Raw genomic sequence first — 23,864 nt, 5'->3', positions numbered from 1 at the left:
TGTTTTGCTTGTTGTTCTTTCTTACTACATCTGAATGTTAAATGTGCTTTTGCATTTTGTCACGGTATGTACTATACAACCTTTAATGCCTTATTATGAACGCATATGTACAAAACTCAAAATAATTTAAGCCTTAATGTGGAAACAAAATTTTATTTTAATTTGATTTATAATTCAGAGGAAGATTGTGGTTTGTTTTTTAAGACTGCCTCTTATATGTATTTATATTTACATGTTTATATATTTATATATGGTATATAAAATATTAACATATGTATATAAGCTACATATTTATATAACAGACATTTTTATGCAAAAACAGTTAAAATTATTGTGCATGTAAGAAAGAGTCAGTTTCTAAAATATCAGAAAGCATATTCTTAAACAAAGGTTGGGAAATCTCTGAATCAAAACTCCATAATAACCAGGCACATTAATTCATTGATCTACTTAAATGAAAATCAAGTCATAACTTTGCCCAAAAGGTAAGACCAGAAAGAGGAAGCAAAATAAAGAGTTAATTTTAGCCTAGTACTTCTAAAGTGGAACACACATCAGTTTTCCCTATGGAATGGAGGATAGATACTGTCTCCAGACACCAGAGGTTCTTTGAGTTTTCATACAGTCCATAGAAAACCCACAGGAATCTGGGACCATTGAGAGCTGCTGTTTCCAAGCTAGCTGTCTCAGCCTCCGTCTTAACTAATAAATAACACTGAGACATGGGCTTGAATTCTGGCCTATAATTGAATATTGTTACATTTTATTGTTAGAGTGCTTGGCAGCCCAGTGCAGTCTTGTCAGCTAGCTGTCTGCCAAGCAAGGCTCAGGTATTGTTCAAGGGACAGCGCCAGCACAGGACCATTCCCAGTTGTCATCCAGCATCTTCTGTAAGGAGAAGAGTTTATGCTGTCTCACCTGGAACTGTGGTTAGAAAACAGTCAATGCTCCATTGAAAATAGGTTCTCTCTGATGTGTTTTTATGAGCCTTCCCTTAAAGCATATCTTCTCTAAGGAGAGGTGCAAATCCTTATGGGGCTCTGGGACTTTCACATTTCTGTGTGTAAAGATATTCATGCATTGTGTCCTCCACTTCAGTGGAAGCAAGTCCACGGACCTTCCCTTAGCAGATATGGATGAAACATATTGTGTCATGGGAGCTGATGTACTCACAGCATCCGAACAAAGAGACTGACTGAAGGTCTCAAGTGTAATCTGGTCCTTGTGCAAAGTGTCAACTAAGCTGAGATCTGAAGTACTATTGATCCTTACTAAAACCCTGGTAATGTACTGGCTGTCAATAATCCAATACCTTATCTTATGAAGCCAGAAAGAACAACAAATGCTGAACCAAAATGCCATACGAGTTATGCATAGGGAGCATTTTCCATGTGACTTTCCTTATTCATGTGGGAAGGTGATGTTTGTCTCTATTTCCCAAATAGAGAGAGGTCTATTGGACAACTCTTCACAGAGTTTCAAACTCTTGGGTTTTGGGGCTAGAGGAGGAGGTGAAAAATGGACAAGATAAGTTTGGATGGATGACCATCTTCTTCCACTTCATGCCATCTTCTGCCTGTACCATGCATCCCTAACTCCTCTCACCCTTCCCACTTTCTCCCAACAGCAAACCCTAAAGCCAGTTCACTATAGTGTGTTTCCAAACAGGGGAGCGGAAAATAAGCTTCACCAGAAAAACCCTCCTACTGTGTGAGAAACCACTGTGTGAGGGATCCAGCCCCGAGACCACGCAGATAATTCCTGCCCTTATTAGTGACCGTAGCATTTCCTGTGTAGTTTGTTTATCATTTACATTATATTGCAGATAGAATCAGCATTTGGAGAGAAACAGTGCCAAGGAAAGGTTTCCCAATTGCATTGTGTTAAGTCCTCACTAATGCTAAATCATGGCAATCATGACAAATGGTAGGATGAAGTACGGGTTTGAGGAGAGGAAGAAAACATGATTCTTAATAAGGCTTTAAAGGATGCTTCATTGTTGATTTTTAGTTGAAATTGAATGTTCGGGTCTTGAATGACCCATCTGTTTCCCCATTTCAGACTAATGGGAGTGCCTTAGCTAATGAGCATTGGCTTTTTATTCATTTTGAGAATGCAGTCGACGTGTTTGTGTGAATTATAATTTGCAATTTCATTTCAGTAGGTTAATTAATGTAAAATGGTTGAGAATAGTTTTGAGGTTTGTGGAAAGCAATGTAGTATGTGCACAGGTTTTGCAAAGTAGTTGCTAAGCTTAAATGTTGGCAGAATTCTTACATACTCTAAAGTAAGTTCTATGCACATGTACTTGGAAACATTTTAAATAATGAAAATATTCACAAAATACGGTGTCACTGTTTTTTTAATACTAATTTTCACAGTAAGTGTTATTCCTTAATTAAAGAAAAATGCATACTGGCTATTATTTATTTGACTTGGCACAGCATTTAAATGCAGCAAAACATCTCATTTTTCTTCTTTTGTTCTCTAGCAATGGCAAGTCGCCAGGTAGACATCGCTACTCAAGGGTGGTTCATTGGTCTTATGTGTGCTGTTGCTCTTCTGATCTTGATTTTACTGATTGTTTGCTTCATAAGGAGGAATAAGGGTGGCAAATATCCAGGTATGATATACAACAATGAGATTAAAAATCATCTACTGGTAATCCATTGAGAGAGATCTCAGGTTTACTGGAGAAATTACATTTGCTGCTTGTTTGCATTTATCTTATGTATATGGTAAATTGGTCATGGTTTGGTAGGCTTGTCAGGAGCAATCTGCCTACTACTAGAAAGAAAACTTCATTTAAGCCTAAGAAAAGTATAATCTCCTTCATTTCTGGAGGGTCATATTACTACATTACCTCTCTAGAGAGGTTTGAGCTTTGTTTGAGATACTTGGGGTCCCCCCTGCCACACACACTTTCTGAAGTCTAATCCAGATGTGTTTAACCCACTAAAAGGGGCTGAGTTAGAATTTAATTGGTCAGAAAGCATGGAAACTTATACCAGATCATAGCTGCCATGTTACTTTACTGTACTGGGAATGCATTTCATAGGACAAATCCTTTCATACATTATTTTGTTTCAAATACATTCTCCTCAGAATCTGGGTCGTCTTCCAACTCTGCATTTTTGCAGCCAAATTTGAAGTTACCATCCTTCAGTTAGGCTGCTTTTTCTTCTATAAGTTTTTCTTTATAAGAGCTTTTCTTTTTAGGGGTTTGGGGTTTTTTTTCAGTATTAGGCCTAGAAATGGCCAAGTATCTTTTATAATTTGTAAGTAAAATTGGAACTATGCAACGTACACCTTTATCAAAATTCTGATTCCTCTGGGTGTACATATTATAAAAGGCATATATGTGTGTATGTATGTATGCGTCCATATATGTGTCTTACATATGTTTTTTCCAAGTCTTATATTTGTGTTTATGTAGTAGATCCATAGACTAAAGCTCTCCTGAAAAGGATAGTAGCAACCAGTTTGTACAGAATAGTAGTACTGCCTCATAGGATCTCAGAGCAGCCGTGAAGTACGAGTGGATATGAATGGACTTCAGCTGGGCATCAAAGGATAATTTCATTTTTCTTTTTCATCTCCTTCCTACAATAGAAAGTACAATTGCCAAGTTTCAAGTCAAATCTTGATTTCAGGAAAAAATTCTGTTCTATGTTACAGGCTACAAAGGTTCGGAAATTATATAAATAGCCAGTCTCTGGAATGCTTATTTAAAGTCAACTCAAAATTCTTGAAGTTCATGTTGTTAATTTGGACATGAAAAAGATGGCTGCACTTACAAAAGTACAAAAAAAAAATAAAAAAATCCGTGCTCTGTTTTAATTTCTCCTGCTTGTTTTGACCAGTGCATTTCTGAAAACAAGTGTCAGCAAACACTTCAAACATTTCCTCCTCATAGTCAAATCTTTTATAGCTAAACTTAGAATGGCAGATTATTTTTATAAGAAGATAAAATCACCTTATTAAGTATAAGAATCCCACTCTGCTCAATCTAATGGTTTAATTGTTTTATAGAGAGGACAAGGATTTGTAGCAACAGCAAATATTAAGAGAAGTTTCTGTCCCAACCACCTATGCCCGTGGAGAAAAGACACATGATTAAGGAACACAGTGTTATATACAAGCTGAATGACAGGCTGAAGACATCATCTTAGGTTTTTCCCTAATATTTGGTTTTTCTAAAGAGAAGATGAGATTACAAAGGATATAGAAAAGTGACTTGTAGCGGAGGGAATTGTGAAAAGAGAAAGAATATTAGGAGGATGAAACAAGTAAAGTGATGTGACTGACAAGACTAGGGAGGGCTTGGAGTGAGCCACCATCAAGAAGAGGGTAAAGCAGTTTGCATAAAAGCATAGAAGGCAGTTGGATGCTAAGGTTGTCATAACTTTGTGGAGATCCCTGCTCTGCCCTTCTTTTCTCTGCATCTGCAGAATTACACACACACATATGCATATACACAAACATATAGAAAGGTAGACCTTGACTGTATGTAATATTTTCAGATTCAGTATATACTCTTGTTTATAGCAGTGACTCTAGAGCTAATTGTATTTCCTGTGTCATTGCAAAGGTACTGTTCCACAGATAGTGACAAATGTAAAACACAAAGTTATTAACTCTTTTTTTGTTGTAACTTTAGCGTGTCATCTGGAGATTGCCTATTGTCTGGAAAAGAGTAATAAATTATTCAGTATGAAATTATAGCAGCCAGATACATTTCAAGGTGTTATGCATTATTGTAATTATAGACTTAGAAAATACTGTCAGGAATGGTTCATATCATCTTAAATAACAGCATATAAACTAATGATGTACAAATTAAGTGTGGAAATTACCAGAGTAAAAAATCAGAGATTGTATATTGGATTATATAACTGTATCTGCTACACAGGGGAAAGATTTGAGTGGTAGCCAGAAAAACAGAAATGAAAAGGCAAAGGGAAGAACCATAAAGATAATTCTAGAAGTCAATATATTATTTTACTCTGTCAACAATCTTAACTTAGAGGAATATATGTCTTTTATAAACATCTGTTTTCTCAGGTGCTAGTGGGCTTCTGTGTCAAAGGACACAGTGCTACATAGGTTTTTTTAGAGGGAAAAGTAATGTGTGTGGATTTATTCCCACCAGTGAATGATGACTAAACCTGTAACAAGGATGTGCAAGAGGTAAAATTGTGTTAAATTTAGGTTCCACTCTAAGTTGGTTTTCTTTGCTTTTGATCATGTTATAGAAAAGAAGAAATTGAGAGACCAAGCCTATTTTTTTTTCAATATTAGTAATTCTTAAAATGCTGTTTAAAATTCCCTGGAGTCTTACTGCATAAAATGAAAGCAGAAAGTATACAAACTGACAGTGAACACAAGTGAATGATTCAGTTTTAACAATCAGTATGAGAGGAATATCAAGAGGAAATAGAGAGCATGGATAAGTAAAACTAAATTATTCATATTTCAATAAACAGTAGCTCTATTAATAAGTAAAGAAAGTATTTTTGTAGGATTTTTAGCAAAACTTTCTCTTTAGTACTAGAAATGAAAGGAAAAAGTTTTACTAATGCAGAATGACATACAGTATTTTGTACTCAAATGAAAATAAAATTCTGTAACTAATTAAGAGATCTTTTCCTTCAAAAGAAAAAATGTAACAGCCTAAGGCCCCAGTTCAAAAAATTATTTTTGTTCAAACCACGTTCCTGCCAAATGCGATCAGTTTGAGAAATTAGGGTCTTAAGGTTTCTCATCTTGCAGTTTCATGATAAAAATTACTATTTCAAATATTTTAGTGAAGGAAAAGGAGGATGCACATGCTGATCCAGAAATACAGCCTATGAAGGAAGATGATGGAACATTTGGTGAATACAGGTGAGCAACTGATGTGGTTTGTCATGTTCAGTGTTCATATCACACGTACTGTATGTAATATCACACTTATTAATTCAAAACTAACTTTTTTTTCCATGTTGACAAAGATTATGTATCCAATGTTGTATAGAACTATAGATAGCATTTCAACCACACCATTAGAAAAGAAATTAAACATCCAAGCTTAGAATAAGCCATTCACTAATGCAAGGTGAAATCCAGATTCAAACACAGTTGTCTCAAAGTGAGGAATCTTTATTTACACACCCATATTTTAGATAGTTAAAATACCAGACACAGTGTCCTTTCAGTTAGGGCATTTAGCATTTATTTAGCATTATGTTTTTTGAAAATACACTTCTAATTGAAGCCTAATGAAGACAATCTTGTGTCACATTGACTGAAAAACAAATGCATTTAAAATGGCTGCCGGTACTAACACCTAATCCAGTAACAAGGAAGTGATGTTATACACAGAGGTGAAGGAATGTCCTACAAGAAAGAAAGCAAACCTCTCTGTCATGTATTTGTATTTCAGTATTGTATTTCAGTACAAGATACGTAGCAAGCAGCTTCAAAGCATGCAACACAGCTTTTATTCCTGACTCTTCCTTTATTGTAAATGTAGTCTAGCTGGATCTCCTGGCATCACAAAAAGCATGCCTTACCAAGTCTGTTCATATAACGATTATGTGTATAGCTTATTAAATAAGAAGCATTTTATTTTTTGTTTTTTTATTAGTACAGGAAATAATGTTGTTATTTTCTAAAGTCAATACCATTATATTTTACATAGGTGTTATAATAGATTTTATAGTGCATTCTTGTATCAAAAGCATTGTAAAAGCCCTTTATTTTGAAGATGTGACATTTACAAATGTACATAGAAAAATCAATTTTTTCAAGAAGGATCTACTCCGTTGCCATAGCTCCCTCATATAAGGGAAATACGCATCTTGATCTGACTGGAATAAATTTACAGTTCTGAATGCCAAAGAGCAGTTTCTGTTCATTCTTCCTTGATTTAAAAAAAAAAAAAAGATACTCTGTTCTTAGGTTAATGGGTTCAGAATAGTGTTTTATTACAGCATTAAGTGCATAAGGATTAATTAAATTCAGCTGATAAAAAAGTAATTGTTAAGTAATGTTTGGAAGCAGAGGTAAATAAGTACTGTAGAAGTTCTCCTAGGCAGTCCAGTTTGCATTCTCCTTTATTGCTCCTCTGTTTTTCGATACTTGCAACTTCAGCAGCAGAAACTGACCTTCGTACAGAATTGTACAAATTATATGACCTCAATACATGTTGTCTCAGGCCTAGAATAAGACTGTTCAAGTCTGCTTCCATGTGTGACCTGTAGCAAGAGTTGAATTTATGTCTCCATGTTTAAGTGGCTTGAGTTAATCTACAGAATCATCTAGTGCTTTATTAAATTATTTTATAATGCATTTGTCCACCTCATGTCTGGTGAATATGGAAAGATGCATGCCAAGCTTTCAGACTTGCTCACGTGAAAGAACTTATCCTATTTACCATGCAAAAACTCCTTTCTAAAATGTATTTCTGTGTAATTAGTCTATATTGGGCTTTCCTCTTTTTTTCCTTAGAGACAGGGCAGCAGCAGCAACCAGTCAGATTACAGAAGATATCTTGGCACCCTCTCGCAGCCCAGCATCACTGCAGTCACTCAGTTCCCAGTTTGTCTGCCTCACATGGCACTGGTCATGATGCAGTGCTTCTTTGAGGAGAAAGGGTATAGGGTTTCCCTTGGAGAAAAAAAAGTAATTTTTGAAAGATCTAGGAATTCGAGTATTTTGAATTTTTTTCATCACTTCAGGTCCATGTCTGCTTGGACAGGAAAGAAACTGGACAAGGAAAAGAAAAGAAAAGGTAGCTGTGCCAATTCTCCTGAAGCAGCCCCTGTCTTTACCAAAGCAAAGTCTCTGAGATCTGACAGATCCAGCTTCTTCAGAAGGTCAGGGGATCAATACTCCAGCACCAGATCAGAGACCTCCTACACCAGGAGGAGGGCTAGGCAGTCTTCAGAGCTTACAAGGGTTAGTTCTGTCTCTGCTTCCCTCTGCCAAGAGGAAAAGAGGTCAGACGAATGGAAGTACAGGCATGGCTCTAGACATCATGCTTCTGAGCAACAGATAATGGGGTCGGAGGAGGGCTCAGATTCTCAGGCAGGACAGCCATCCCTTTTCCAGCAACCCCTCAGCTGCAACTCAATTTGTGGCTCACTGGCAAGGCAGCATTCTTCTCTCCAGCACTGGTTCAGCCAGACCCCAGACTACAGCTCAGATTCAGAAGACACTCAGAGCTCCTACCACAGGAAGGTAAGACCTTCTACTACTACTCACTTCTCTGAATCTGAAAAGAATTCGTTAATGAAATCTGTAATTTTGCCTGAGCTAGCTACTGTCTTAAAGGATGCTTTGACAGCAGCCAGACAAAGTATAACTTCGGTGGCACAGGCTAGGTCCCATTCAGTAAAGCATCCCAGGGTACCGATTACAGAAGTCCCAGTGGTTCCTCTAGAAGCAACTGGGAGCAGTTCCCAAACTTTTGAGTCTGACCACATGGACAGTTTAAAAGATCAAACAGCTTCTGGGAAGGAGAAATCAGAGGCTGACAAGGCCTTGGAGATCGAGTCATCCTCTGAAGATGAGGAGGTGTCATCTGAGTCTCCTACAGAAGACCAAGAAGGACCAGGTCCTCTGCGTAAGTTTGATATGGAGAATCAGAATTATCTGTTCAAGCACATAAAGAGAGTGCTAATGCTAAAATCTTCCAAATCTGAATGTGCTTCAGAAGAACTGCTTATCCCCTCTGAAGAAGGCAAGGAAGATAATGCACTTCCTATCCATTCAGCAGTGGAAGATCTTGTCTGTAGGATTTGGGGTAATCCTGAGGCAAAGCATGAAGCACCAGCAGTCCTACATAAGCTCTATCCTTTTCCAGCGGATAAAGCTGCTTTGTGGGGCACCTTGCCTCAGGTGGACAAAGCATTGGTTACTGGTGATCCTGTACTATCAGTGCCTGCTAATATGGATGCTCTTCCTAAAGATCCTACTGATAGAAAGGTTGAGGAAGCAATTAAAAGATCTTTCAAGCTAGTTACAGCCCAGCTTGGAGTATCTATCTACTGCACTTATGCTTCTAGAGCGTTACTAATATGGTTGGAGGAAGAACAAGCCAGATTCAAAAAGAAATTGGTCCCATCTGGTGCCATACGGAAGAAACGCAGGCTATGTAAAATTGCAGCTAATTTTATCCATGATGCAGCTGAGGATTCTCTTAGACTCACCATTAAAAATATGGCATGCCTCACTGTAGCCTGGAGAGCTATATGGCTACGTCCTTGGACCTCATCACTAGATCTAAAATGTAAACTGCTGTCTTTACCATACACAGGTGGCAAGCTGTTTGGTGAATCCTTGGTCCAGATAATGAAGGATTTCTCAGAACAAAACCACTCCTTACGTCAGCTGAAAAAAAAGAGCTCTGTTGGAAGCTCTTCATTTTCTTACCCTCACAGGTGTCTGAGCTCCTTTCGTTCTCCTCCGAAGTTTAAAGGAGGGAGGGGAAAGTATAAGGTCTCACACTCCTTTCATGCCAAGTACGAAAGGACATCTCACTTTCAGAGAGACACCAGACCATCAAGAGGAACTTTCTAATAGTGAAAGATTTGGAAATTTATACTGAATAGACTTCAATATTTCTGGACAAGTAAGCCCAATGCTTAGAAAACTAGTTGTTTCAAAATACAATTTAAATTATTAAATTACTTAAATCTTAATGACTAATTAAGATACTCCAGAGAAGTCATAGCTCTCAATTTTAGAGGCGGGTTTTGTCACATTCAGTTTCTAGGCTTCCCAGTATTCTTTGGATGGCTTGGACTTCTTTGAAGTTTTGCACTCTTCAGCTTCATCAAAGAGCATACTTTCTGCAGGACCATCCAACATCCGGTTTTCCTGCCATATTGATCTAACGAAGGAAACACTTTAGGAAACACAGGTGTTTCAGAAACCACAGAATGACCAGGTATACCATGCCCTGTGGCTGGAGGCATACCTGCACTTTTATATAATAAGGGAAATCAGTGCCTCTGTAGCAAACTGCACTACAGCCTCAGGTTTCCTGAGTTGTAGAAGACCAGGATAGTAAATTGTGGACAGTCAATGCTTACGCTAAGAAACTGCAAGAAATACAAGAAGTACCACAAACTTATGTTTATTTAAATTAAAATTAAAGACTATCTAGAGCTCCTGTTCATGTCAGTGTAGGTGTATAAATCAGCCTAAATTTCCATGCTGGGCCCTAAATCAGGAGAAATAAAGAAGTTATGGCATCTACAGACCTGTGGATTCATGGGTAGGGAGAGATCGGAAGCATGCTTTTCTTAGTTAACTTCACAGGAAGAATGAAAGTCTAGCATCTCATTGCAGGCTGCAGAATGTTCTTGGGAAGATCAAACAGGACCAGGCAACTACGACAGTAGTAGGACTGTTAGTGTGCTACCACAGGATGTTTGCACATTTTATTGAATTATTTTGCCTCTTTGATATTTTGACACACACAATATTTTTCCTAGAAGTTCTTGGTTATGCTATGAGAGACTTTCTGGAAATGGTTGGTGGAGAGTTCTGAGATTGCTAGATAATGTATTACTCTTCCTTCTTGTTCTGGGTTGATTAACAATGAGAATATAGTTTGTAACTACAATAGTATTTTTTTCTCTTGCGGTTATTCAGGTTTTATTGCAGCTTAGGTGCATTTCCAGGCAGTCCTAGCAATGATTTGTGCCTCAGCACCATAATTCTAAGTTTGGTCCCTTCTATCACAAGAGATGATGTCAATGGACTGCCTGAAGAATTCTTGCCTCTGAATAGTCCAATTGGATTTGGCAGTGGTCTTACTGTGTCCTCATTTATGCACACGTGTTTTCTTTGATGGTTCTTATTTTAATTCTTGAACATCTGCATCACTGCTTTTTAAATCAGTGCTTTTATTTCCCTTTGTATAATTTTCCGCCAGAAATAACAAAGACAGAAAGGCGGTTGAATTTCTCTCAAACAGATTTTTCTTTAAAATTTTCACAAGGAGTGAGTCAGGTTCTTTGACTAACAACAATTTTTTCAACCCATTGCCATTTAAAGCCAGAGCTTAATCTCCCAGTTTTTCCAGCTTCTGCCATGATTGAAGATTGAGTATTACAAAGATGCTAAAGAAAAACTACTCAGAAAACTGAGAGATGTGCTTATGTCTTAGCTAGATTAGAAATAGTAAAATGTTGTGAAGTCTGGTTTGATACAGCTGCGTAAGTGTCTAGGGAAAAAATTTTTCATCTGGATAGTCCTGTCAATTTAGGAGCATGAGCAGAAACCTGTTGCGTATTGGGACAGAGGTTCTCCTGGAGTGTGCAGGGAAGCCATAGCATAAAGTACTTCTGTGGCTTTCCATGACCGCTTATATACTTAAGTGTTTCTGGGCGGTTGACCTGAGGGCACAGAAAAACGAATTTACCGCCAACAATTTTCATCTTCTGCATCCTCTTTCTGTGTCGAATAGCCCAGAATGCTTTACCCGTTTTGTTTCTTTTTTGTTGCCTTTCATCTGACAGTTGTTTTATAAGGAAAAGTAGTATATTGCTAACCATATATTAAGTCTTTTTGCATGTCCATGAATGTGGCAAAGTTTAGTGGGAACTAGTTGCCTGCTGGACTGCAGAGGCATCGTAAAACTGTCTTCCCCATTCTGACTGGTTGCTGCATGTACCCATATCTAAGGAAGAAAAATTGAAAAGTTGAAAGAAGAAAGGAGATTTCAAGGTACATATTTCTTTCAATAACTGATGAGCTTGTGAAATGCAAGTACTTTTTTAAAAAAAACTGTTTGTACGTTGCACTTACGCATGTTATTGTCACCTCCATACTTCTTCATATCTCTTAATCATTAGCTGCAAGTTTTCTGTGTTTCATTAGACTAACAAGAAAAAGAAACGTGTATTCATACACTAGCAATTGTTTATGAAAAGTATTTAAATCATGCTTTTAGAATATGCTTTAATATTTAACACTGTTCTTATTAAAAGGGCAAGAAATGCATGTGGTACTTATCAGTACTTATCAAAATGACTGGTACACATCAGTATTCACTGAGCAACTTTCATCCCTAGTAGTATGGAATTTATTTGTAAGACAACAAATAATAGAAGTGTCCCTAGACTTAATTGTCATGGCTATCTCATCTAAACATAAAATTCATACCCATTCTCACCTCTTTTGCTCCCTCCCAGTACTTACTGTCCTACCATTAATTGTATGCACTGCATACATGACACATTTCAAAAACTTCTTCAGTTTTCCACTGTAATTTTGGTCGACCCAGTTTGTACTTCACTTTTTATGTCAAGATATTACAATAGGTTAGTATAAAGGACAGCAAGCAAAATGATACACAAAACCTAAAATAAATTATGATCTATCCTGATTGCATTTTTTAATAGTTTTATGAATAACTGTAAGCAAGATTAGCAAATCTTGCAGATACCATTTCAAAATTTATGGCTTTAACATGTTTTTGCAGTATAGTATTATGTATTCTACAGCCTAAAGTTTTCTATAGCTCTTTGGGCGTCCATATTCATAATGCAGTTCAGTGGTTTCTGGAGTTTGCTTCTTGGCAGCAAGCAGAAAATTCATTTCCCCAGAGCACCAGGGTCCCTTCTCTGTTTTGCATCCCTAGGGTCACAAAAGCGCTGTCCAGAACATTGATGTCTTCATTTTTTTCCTCTCTCTCCTGCTTGTTGTTTTGCTTTTTATTCCCCAGTTTCTTTCCCTTTCACCCAAACCATTGTATTCATCTAATACAAGAGCCATAATCCAGTTTGATAAAGAATAAATGGTACCATGGCATATATTTCCTTTTCCTGAACAAGGAGTGGAAAGCACCCTGGATAATCCCACATCTTTTACCACTGCCAGAGTCTTGGCAGAACTGCTGATGAGGGCGATGGAGAAACTGCATCGCATGTGATTTTTAAACGCTCAGCTCTGTCTTCAGCCTTTTAAATACAGGGCCCTTCCTGAATGAACTCTCTTCAGTAATGTCTCTGTAATCTGCTTGTGTTTGCAGCGTTATAAACATTTGCACTTTGCTGCTGGATGCTTGACATTTTGGAGTAGCGTTCTTTTAAACGTTACTAGCCTGTATGTTTGCAATATCAGTGAGCACAGGAGATCAACAATACGATCTTTATCCTCATGCCATGTACACAGCAATAACTAAAACCAAACTCAAGACTGATATAGTCAAGTGTAGAGTTTTTGCCTTTCGGTATTTTAAACACAAAGGTTTTCTTACGTGTTAATAAGATAGATATTTCTACTGCTTCTTTCTTGTGTATGCATAGGAGAATAAAATCTCTGGTATGCTTTTCCTGTAAGTATATGCATATTAGAGGTGTACTTCTTTTAGAATGTGATAATTCGGAGTCTTCCAAAAAAGGTGATGAGGTGAGGAGAAGCAACTTGATGGAAAATTGGTGTAATGGTTTTCTAGCAATAGTGAAATGTTTCTGAATGGGGTATTTGTTAGCCAACAATATAATCTGTGTGACCTTGTATGCGCTATATAGATATGGTTTCTCTGAGTGTTCAAAGATACTCATTAGAAAAAAAATAGAAAATATAATTAATGGAAGAACTAAGGTATTTGTTTTCAGGAATTACACAGTTAAAATAATTTGCTGAATATATTTTCAGCCTAATATTGTGGATATTGTAAATACATTTTTATTTCCTTGATACTCTATACATGTTTCTTTGTATTTTCCATAAGCTGGGAGTCTTTAAATACAAAACCGAAAATCGCTTACTCTTTCGTACCCTATATGCAAATCAAGTCACATGTTCTGTTTAAGACAAGGTAAATAATTGCACCCAAACGTGCAGCTGGCAATGGTGGTTTTTAATTGGAAATGCTTTAGAGCTGTTGCCGAAATCTTCATCTTGAAACTGAAGTTCAGTGTAAAGGATTCTAAAAAGAGCCCAACTACATCTATTTCATTAAATACAAGCTTACCACAGCTGCAGATTTATTTGGGGATGCTGATGGTGCTGCAGCTTTTCCACTGACAAGGGAAAGACCACAGTACTTGGCTAACAGGGACCTCGCCTCCCTGCCTTTCTTTCCTTTCCTTTTTCTGTCGTCCTCCAAATCGCCATGAACCGTGGTCAGAACACATTATCAGTTATGGATTAGGATAAGGAGCTTGATCTGATAAGTAATGAAAAAACCAAAGCATGCTCTTAACTGCTCAACTGTAGCTACTGTAAGCTCACTTGTTGCTTTACCTGTATACATGAAATGTTCTAGCAATTTTAAGAGCAAATTATTATTGATAAAATACTGATCACTATCAGGATATGGACTTTGCTTTTCTTCTTAGGCTATTTTCATTTGTTTCTTCTGCACCCTTTTAATGGAATATGTAGGTCTCTTGAAAGGTAAGGTTGACAATTGCAAGTCTGGCCTGCATTATGTAACAAATTATTTGAAATGCAGCACTCTTATTTTCTTTATACTAGTAAAGAAAATCAGTATATTTCATTTAACCAAATTCATTCTTCATTCATGTTCAAGGAGGCAAGGAAATTAAGAAGTTTTAACAGACTAACTTCATAGCGCATCATAAGCTTGTTACTTTGGACAACAAATAAGTTTTTTTTTTGGTAACTTCACAACCCACTTTTTAATGCTTGCGGTAGCATATAAATTGCTTCTAAGCCAAGGGCACAAGTCTTATCATTGAAAAGTCATGCACGATGGGGGGAAAAAAAACCCAGACAAACAAACCCAAACAAAACAACCCCCCCACAAATCCCCCTCCCTCCGCTGAAGACATTCTCTGTTTAAACCATTCCTACACCATGTATTCATGTCAACTGCATCATATTGATCTGCCTCTACAATGTGATGTGGGTTTATTAAAGGATTGTAGGGCTGCACACGTGCTTTTTATAAACTCTGCATGCATGGCTGATTCTGTCTTAATATATAATACATCAGTTAATTCCTTTTGTTTGTTTGTTTGTGTCTCCAGTGACGCAGAGGACCATAAACCTCTAAAAAAAGGAAGCCGGACACCTTCAGACAGAACTGTGAAAAAAGAAGACAGTGATGATAGTTTAGTTGACTATGGAGAAGGTGTAAATGGTCAGTTCAATGAGGATGGCTCCTTTATTGGACAATATAGTGGTAAAAAAGAGAAAGAACCTGCCGAAGGAAATGAAAGCTCTGAGGCTCCTTCTCCTGTAAATGCCATGAATTCATTTGTGTAACCACAGAACTTGGTCCCCTTGGTACCTTCAGTTTGTTTAAAGCACTTGTACATCCTCCCTCTTATACTATGAACATGCAGGTAATGGAGCTCCTCACCACAAGGTGTTTATGCTATGAGAACATGCAGGTCAATACAGTTATACAGCATAATGACACGTTAAGTGGTGTGTTAGTATGAATCAAAATACGACATTCAAATTTTGTTCAAAACTTGGGTATTTTTACTTTATTTAGAAGGAACTGACACAAACAGTAACATTGACTTACAATTTTGTTTTCTGTTGAAAATACCGTATAATGCATGAAAAAAAAAAAAGAAAAGCTACACAATTCACACATAAATCTCGTGTACACTACAAAAAAACATGGTTTGACAATTTGTTATGCAGTCCTCAGCCGAATCCCTGGATATGAATTCCGTTTTCATTGTCAGAGTGTTATAGTAGTATTACATAGAACTTCAATGTCTTTGTGGACATTGTTGTGAAATTGGTGACTTAATGTCTAGCTGTCATATGTCTTTTTGCAAGACGGTTAGGAACAGTATGTACAGTATATAATTGCTAAATGACTTAAGTATGACACTTGCATTTGCTGATGCTTAATGAGACCCTACTATCTGCTCTTTGCTCCTATTACTTTATAGCCTTTTTAATCTATCAAGTATTACAGCAGTACAGTGTTCTATTTTTACATCAAAACACATTGGATTGATTTTAGGGCATAAAAGATAACGCATTGCAATGCATTTTGGAATTTGTACAGTCACTGAAAGAAAAACTTTAAAATGAGAGAAAATATTCCAGAAAACACAGGGCAAAATACATTCAGTGCCTTTATACAATATGCATTCCATAATGCGCTGTGCTACTAAATCAGTTGGTGCAGTAAACTGTGATTAGCGGACTACTATCATTGCCAAATAAAGTAAAAATGTGAAGGGAAAAAAAGCATTATGAAACTGTTGTGCTAAAAATTAATGAAGGTTTTAAATATTTTAAATGACATAAAGAAGAGTATGGGGGGGATGTCCTTTAAAAATAAAATAAATGCTTTCTAGACAGTTACAGCACGACATGTTTTCATGGCCTTAGAAGATTTGGAAAAAAACCCCAACAAAACACAACCAGAATTCAATTATTTACTAACACAGCAAGGTATAAGCTCTTGTAAACTAAATTGTTATAAAACCAAACGAGCCGACTACACCAGCGAGAGCGCATTTCCCTCTGTGTCCCGGCCTGACCAGTGTGGCAGCTTTGTAATTATCTGCACCCCGGAGCAGTGTGGGGGTTACCGCGCGGAACCACAGAATTCAATCTGACAAGTGCTAATACGGTTTAGTGGTAAAGGCTTACCATGATCGGTTACAAAATTATTTTCTCGCATACTATATCAATCAAATGTTTACCTCCAAATATAAATTTTTATAACAACCTATGGTTGAAGGAATGCTCAGTTTCATTTGCCAATAAATTGGTTTTTCATAACTTGCATCAAGTTTAATTTTAAGTAAGCTTTTTATATGTAGATATTTTGTTGAATTTGTAAATACACTTAGAGCGTAGATGCTATATGCTTCTAGGTGTTACAAACAAATAAAACAAGAAAGCTTATGTTGTACTGTGTAAGAAGTACTATAGCCAATGGTGTGCATGGTATTTTAAAGCATCTACTTAAATATATATATATATATATATATTTTTTTTTTTTTTTTCTGCTGTGAAGACAAAATAGTGAACTGTTCTGCTTATTGACTGCAGATTCCTAATGGAACCATTCAGAGCTTTTGCCAGTGCGTTGCATTAGGCCATAGTGCACCTCGCAGCTTTCATGTATATATTGTAGGTAAAGCACAACTCAAGTAATCACAAACGTCAGCTGGCTGTAATAAGCTTCTTTCGCGCCTTTGAGCTTTCCATTGATCAGTTTTCTTAATGCAAGCCAGAGTAAGAAATGAGTTCTACAAACATTGATTACAAAGCACAAAGAGAACATTTCTTAATAAGATTTGCCAATGGTTTTGGCAAAAGAGAAATATGATTTTACTCTTATTTAATTGTAGATGCTGAATTATCTGTGCATGTGGGGGTAAACATACAGGCTCACTTCTGTAATAGTGCAACAGATTTTGTATTAAAAATAAATGTGGTTTTAAAGTTTCACTGTTTGTTCTGTTTACACTAGCACTAAAAATCACATCTGATTCACCATGTAATTAAGAATTCAAAGTGGAAAAAAGCATGAAACAACTCTGGCAGAAGTCATTCCCATGATGTTACAGGACTTTATGTACTGCAACCAAATTGTTTACGGCAAGTTGCATATCTTTACATGCTACTATTTGAAAAAATGCGAGTTTGTCTGACCGTTTCCCATTGAGCTCTCCTGCTATTTACACTTTATTTCCATGGATGCTTTATTTAGTCATTTCTGCAAAGAAAGAAAAAAAAAAAAAAAGTGAAACAGTCATGTTCCATACCTGCAAGAATGAATAAGAGAAAGTAAGAATGTTTATTTGAAGTTAAGAGCCCTCAGATAGGATCCCAAACCAGGATTTTGTGTCCTAAAGGAATTATCTGACATACAAAATTCTGGGTGCTTGTTTTAAACAGGACGCGAAGTGAGGGAATTTTAAGTAACGCCTTTTACGGTACACAAAATCCATTGCAATGCTCTTTTCATATCTTGCCTATGCTGTCTGTGAGTGGAAGCAGACTGGGCAAGAGGGCAGCTGCTCCGCAGAGAAGACGGCAGGAGAGCCATGGATTCCAAGGGATACAGGATGCTTCGGGAGACACATCAGAAAGTTGATGTTTGGCCTTGGTGCTTGAACGAGGAATTTTATCACTGAATCAGCAGCCGTTCTGGCAGCCTTCTGAGCCACCTTTGTGTAACTGGAACCCCCTGGCCATTCCAGCTTCTATCATCTGCGTAGTCTCGGTTCTGGCACCTTCAGATATTGGGCTGCCTGTTTTTCTGTACAGGTACCTGTTGATTTTTCCAGCAATATGCATTGACTGGGAGGTGTGAAATACAGCTGTTTGTGTTTCGATTAAAGAATAACTGCCGAGAAGGGGGTTCCCTAGGCTTTGTTGGGATGAAAGATTTCATATGATAACCATTTTTGGAGACACACGTGCGTTCTTTGTGCATGTTCCCCAAAGTGTACTAATACGTATAGTCGCTACATTTTCCTTTTAGTGATATACCTTTGCTTTTGGTTTTATTCTCACTGAAGTGATTGTATAAATCTGGAGGGAATTAAAGAGGATACCCCAACAGTAATTTTTCTTGTAATCTTCTATTCTCGCATTGTTCCTAGGAAAATACAGTTTCCTTGTGGCTCTACGTAGCAGAGGCAAAGTGGCAAAAGATTTGGGAACCAAATTCTCTTCATATGCTGTCTGGCCCATTTTAAGACAGAAGCTAGAGAAATAATATACAAAGAAATATGGGCTACAGTATGGAAGTGTTTTCTTTGAAAGAAGAATTAGGGAGAAAAGCAGGAAGAAGATGAGGTCTCAATAATTTCTGGAAAGTACTTGTCCTTCGTTGTGTGTTTCTGCCTCCCTCCCTCCCTCTCGTGGTCTTCCCCCTCCTGATGCCTTAGGAAGGAACAGTTCAGAGAGCTGGCCACCGGTATCCTGGGAAGACAGAAATAACTGAATGTGCTACTTGTAGGAATTTACCCCCAAATGATGCCCCCTGGGGTGCAAATGAATCCAATGGGCCATCACTTTTTAATCTCTGAAGGGATCTCTTGCTGCTCTTTATACACATGAAGTGGAAACTTTAGCCCAAAGTGTCAAGATAAATACGTGTCACCAGGACTTTGACAGACAGGAGATGTGATCCATCGTGACCGTAAGCAAGGAGGAGAATTGTGGTCCTCGTGGTCTCATGACTCTTGGCAGCAGTCATAAACACGAAATTCCTTACTGTGCTCACACGTAGGTGAGCAGATAAAAAATTCAGACTATGTTTAATAACTGAAAGTTGGATCCTTCATTTGGGGTTGGAGAAGTTTGCCCAAACGTGAATTTGGCAGCATTGGCTTTGTCCCACGGGGTAAAATTGAAGCCAGTGTGCAAGTAATGGGTTTGCATGTGTTACAAGTTGGGGAGCAAGGCAGGGCAGGAGGCAGCTCCTGTCACCAGGACCCCACCAGCCTTCCGTCCTGTTCTCCCTTGCTCTGAGGTGCTCAGGTAAAATAAAGTAAGTTTAGAAGATAGCACGGTCCCCCTGTCAGCTGAAAAAACCAAACAAACCATGACATCGTGTCAAAATCTAAGCCAATAAATGTCAAAATCTAAGGTGATAAATGAGTGAAGAGGAGGAAAAATGCCCCAGTCCCCAGCCTGCCATGTTGTACAAATGCGCGTGTCTAGGAAACAGGGAAAGTTTAGACGGTCTAGTTCTGGTGCCTAACTTCCTAAAAATTGCTGGGTCTCGTGCTGCATTATGGAATGAGCTACATTGACCTCTGATAATAAACTATATTTGATATTTATCTTCCAGAGGGTGCTGCCCGACTTCCCAGTCCACAGGCCTCTGAAGAGGGATGCTTTGATGTCTTGAACCCCAGCATCTTAACCTGACCGGTGATAGCAAGCCCACTCCATACATTGCTCTGCCTTGTGTTTGCAAAGGTCCAGAGGGCTTCAAGACTTCATAGGGCTAAGGGGACAAATTAAGTTTTGTAGTGGCAGCATTCAGAATATATTCCAAGCAGATGGTCTGCAGTGCATGTGCTGTAGCAAGGCAGGCCTCACAGGCCTGCCAGCATGAAACGCTAGCCTGTCTGGCACCGTAAGAAACAGAGGAAGCAAAAATGAAACTGTTGGGACAGAGAAATGGAAGCACAAAGGTGTAATACTTGAGGTTTCCTTTGAAGACTTAAGAAAGAGCTATTAAGATAGCTGGCCTGACGGGGAAGGGCTACATGACCCACACGGGAGAGGCAGCAGGAGCCCTTGCTAGTCCAGAGCAGCACAGCTCGCGTGGGGAAGGCCAGGCCGTCGGTTGTTGACAAACAGCATGTAACAGAGCCACGGTACGTCATTCTCCTTCCAGGGAATTGTACGGTTTGTTGGTTTTTTTTTTCTATTTATCCAACTATTTTTTCAAGAGACTTACAAGGACTTGCTAATCTTTGAGGCTTCTGTTAAACTTAATCGCAAATTGCCAATAAGTTTGCAGGTTTGGGGTAGGGGAAGTACTCAGACGGGCAAACAAATGCACAAGGCAATCGGGCAATCGCTTTAATTCCTTTACTTGTTGAAGCAAGCTAAAACTGTCACCTGGGAAGCAACCGCTTGCTGTAAGTGCAGGGCAAGGCCAGCTGAAGAGACCCTTTTCCCTTTGCTTGGGAGTTTGACCAGTATTATGGCAATAATTTGAGGAAAGTGGGCATTTTCCAAGCTGTTGAGATAAGGAAGATACAAGGGAGCCATACAAACTGTTTAGTAAATCGAGAACCTACAGGGTGAGGGCTCCAAACACGGAATACCAAAATCAATGCTTTTGAAGAGCTGCTTCAGAAAAAAAAAATTGGGGGGTGTGGGGAAAGCAGCTAATTTAAATGTTTTCTGGCCAAGTCCAAGGACAGATTAATGGGATAAAAGCTGACATGGACTGGAATAGTTTGGTTTCCAGTAAGGAGAGGAAAAGTGTCCTTTGCTAGGCCATCTGATGGTCTCTAGACACAAACACCATGTGAGGAAGCACTAGAAAACTGGTTGCACTGCCTACAAGTGAATGCTATGGCTTTAATTTTGTAGTGGCCCACAAGCCACAGTTTGTAGATGTAATTATATCACTTGAACAATTAGCGAGCCAATTAGCCAGCAAGAACTTCCATTCAGCTGAAATTGTTTTTTCTTCCTGGCTTTTTCCCAACAGATGCTTGGTTCACAATTTTTGCTTTAATAAGAAACCGGCTTCTGCTGTTCTATTAAAATTAGGCAATGACCAAAAACTTTATCAAAAGGGAAGCTCGTATATATTTTTCTAAAACAAGCCGATTTTTTGTTTGTTTTTTTAACGTGAGAGGCAGCCCAGTCTTTTAATCATTAGCGTTTAAAAATAACAATTGACCACTAGGGGGAAGTCACAGTTGTTGATTAGCAGAAGCCCAGGGAAAACTGCAACCCAAAGCAATGCATCGAAGTTCACATCCCATGGGAATACATATATACATTTTTTTACATATATGTGAAAAAGTATATATAAAAAAGTGGCTAATGAGAGTAAGACATGAGTTCATAACAATTCACTTCTTTTGCAAAAAGCAATAATGCTATTTTGTAAGTAATAATGTTAATGACCGTGTTCTAATTTGCCCATTTGTCACCAGGATCCTAAATTTCAAGGACATTTTGGGAAGAATTGCTCTTTGAATAGTAAAATGGTAAGAACTGCGGGACAGGGATGCTTGGTCTGAAATTCATCAGCCAGCCCTGTCCCAAAGGTGTGTGGAAATAGTGCTTTTTGGAGGCAGAATCAGAAGCCAATCAAATGCCTTGCTAGGTTGTCAGTTCCCAAATCAGTGTTCGCAGGTACTGGTGCTTGGCAGCTATAAAAAAAACCCAAAAATTAAAAAAAAAAAAAAAAAAAATGTTGATTCTGTTGGTTTGCAGCCAATTAGCTCAGCTTTTGTTGTTCATGTAAAGGCTCCGAAGAAGTTCAGAAAAGGGCGACATGGTGCCCACGGCTGAACCTGCCAAACTGGAGGGGACAGGTTCCTGTGAGAAGCCCAGGAGCCCAGCCTGCGCCGGGTAATTTGTAGGCCAGTAGTTCATCTTGCCGTCCTTGATCTGGTCTTGAATTTGGCAGGATTGCCCTTAATCTCTGTTGTCAAAGAAGAAAGGCTTAAGGTCTTGAGGCATGGAGACGGGAATAGCCTCTCGCACAGCCAACTGCGCTCAGGCATTGGGGCAGCAGGAGCAAAGCTCAGTGCTCCCCCTGCCCCACCTGCCCCCCTCCTCCGACACTCTTTAAGTCACTGCTTTTAACACCCGTCCAGGACGGTGACCACAATTAACCCTTTGGATCAGGACAGGCAGCACAGAGCACATTTTCAGTATCGCACTGCCAGGTGCCCCCTCGGTCTGAAATGAGATGAAGAAACACTGAATTGATTTGCCCTGTCAGACAGCATCGTCTGCAGAGGGGCCCTGCCTACGGGGACCATCTCAGCACGTCAGGGACCATTCATGTGAGGAGGACAGAGGCTCTGCCCTTCAGGATTAGCATCACGCCATCCCTGTGGTAGCAACAAGGGGTGGAAGGGGAAGACATTTGCAGGGTGCACATGGCTTTGTAGCGGGAGACTTGTTGCATGGATCGAGGCAGTAAAATAAAACAAGAAAACCTAAGGCATTAAGAAAAGAGTTAAAGTTTTCAAACCACTACTTACAACTCCAAATCAAACAAGAGAGAAAAGTCATTGTGTATCAGCATCATACAACATACGCAGGGACAAGATGTTTGAGGACAGAAATGGGAAAGCAGTCGCGGGTTAATATTGACAACAAATAACATTTGGCAAAACAATTGTTTCTTTTTGCTGATGATGAGAGCAGAGATGCTGAAAACTGGAACCCAGGACAGAGGTTTCAGATGGAGCAGGCGGTCACCACCCTGCCAAAGCCACGTTCATTTGCACCAGCTGAGACTTCTGCTTGTGGCATTTTAGGCAGCTCTTTGGGCAGAGGTCTGCATAATGAATATTTCTTTAGTGAATAACTGTCTAATAGAGTGTCAGGGTTTCTCCGCTAATGACAGCAGCCTCCAGCCATCGCAGCCACAGCCAGTTTATGTGCTGGAGACAGCCACATGGTAGAATCACAACCTTTCTTTTCTAAGTCACGTATTTCAGACTGCAACTGAGAAACATTCCACTGCAAATGTTGAAAAAGCACAGCACTTTAGTGATGAAGCTCATTTTGGTGAGTTTATTGCTCATCAGCTGTTCACTAAAGATTTGTAATAATAAAAATAATGGGAAGGGACCATTGCAGAGGCATAGTCCATGTTTTTAAGAGGCTCACTCTCAAAGTGCACATTTTAATTCTACACACAAAAGCTTGGGGAGAATCATTGCAATGTCCTTCTTAATTGTAGATAAAATTTTCTATTTTTTAATGGCTGGATTTTGATGTTTCATGTAAAAAATAACAGAAGAAACAAGATGAATTTGCCCGTCACTCTTCTCAAGCTGGTCTGCAGGTTTGGTTCTGGTTTTGCTTGCCTGTCAGGCATTTATTTTTTTTAATACATCTAGTAGGATAGGTTTCAAGAGCACTTTACATCCATTCATCACTGGATGATGAGTTTTTCAGTAAGATGTTCAGAGAAAAATTGCTGTATACCATAAGACTATGTCTGTCAAAAATCAGATATGACAATCAGCTCAGCCTAGTCCAGCACTTAGCAGTAGTCTTTCCCTGTAACTTAGATTTTAGTTTCAAATGAACTTTCCACGTGAGACTTGAATTGTTATAGAAATACACAGATATTGAATCAGGAAAGTTCAACAACTTCAGTTGGCAAAATAAAAGCTAATGTATGAAACATGAACTGCTCTAGTTCAAGACAAATGAAAAGATGGTAAATTCGGGGGGGG

General features: G+C 38.5%; 1 protein-coding gene across 32 annotated transcripts in view; it reads left to right on the top strand.

Moving 5' to 3' along the window:
• The window catches only part of NRCAM (neuronal cell adhesion molecule), a 68,947-nt gene extending 53,713 nt beyond the window's left edge, over positions 1–15,234 (top strand). For 29 of the 32 annotated variants that reach the window (XM_035895797.1, XM_035895796.1, XM_035895801.1 and 26 more), the window contains 3 exons: positions 2,492–2,623; positions 5,808–5,886; positions 14,997–15,234. In XM_035895797.1, the coding sequence (XP_035751690.1) occupies positions 2,492–2,623; positions 5,808–5,886; positions 14,997–15,234 (449 nt within the window). The other 3 variants (XM_035895800.1, XM_035895799.1, XM_035895789.1) reach the window with 2 other exon arrangements.
• Positions 15,235–23,864: the final 8,630 nt, after the last annotated feature.

Source organism: Egretta garzetta, unplaced genomic scaffold (assembly GCF_000687185.1).
Source record: "Egretta garzetta isolate BGI_Z169 unplaced genomic scaffold, ASM68718v1 scaffold656, whole genome shotgun sequence".
NCBI classification, from domain to species: Eukaryota; Metazoa; Chordata; class Aves; order Pelecaniformes; family Ardeidae; genus Egretta; species Egretta garzetta.
The sequence above is the reverse complement of the archived record's forward strand: the minus strand, read 5'-3'. Positions and strand labels throughout refer to the sequence as shown.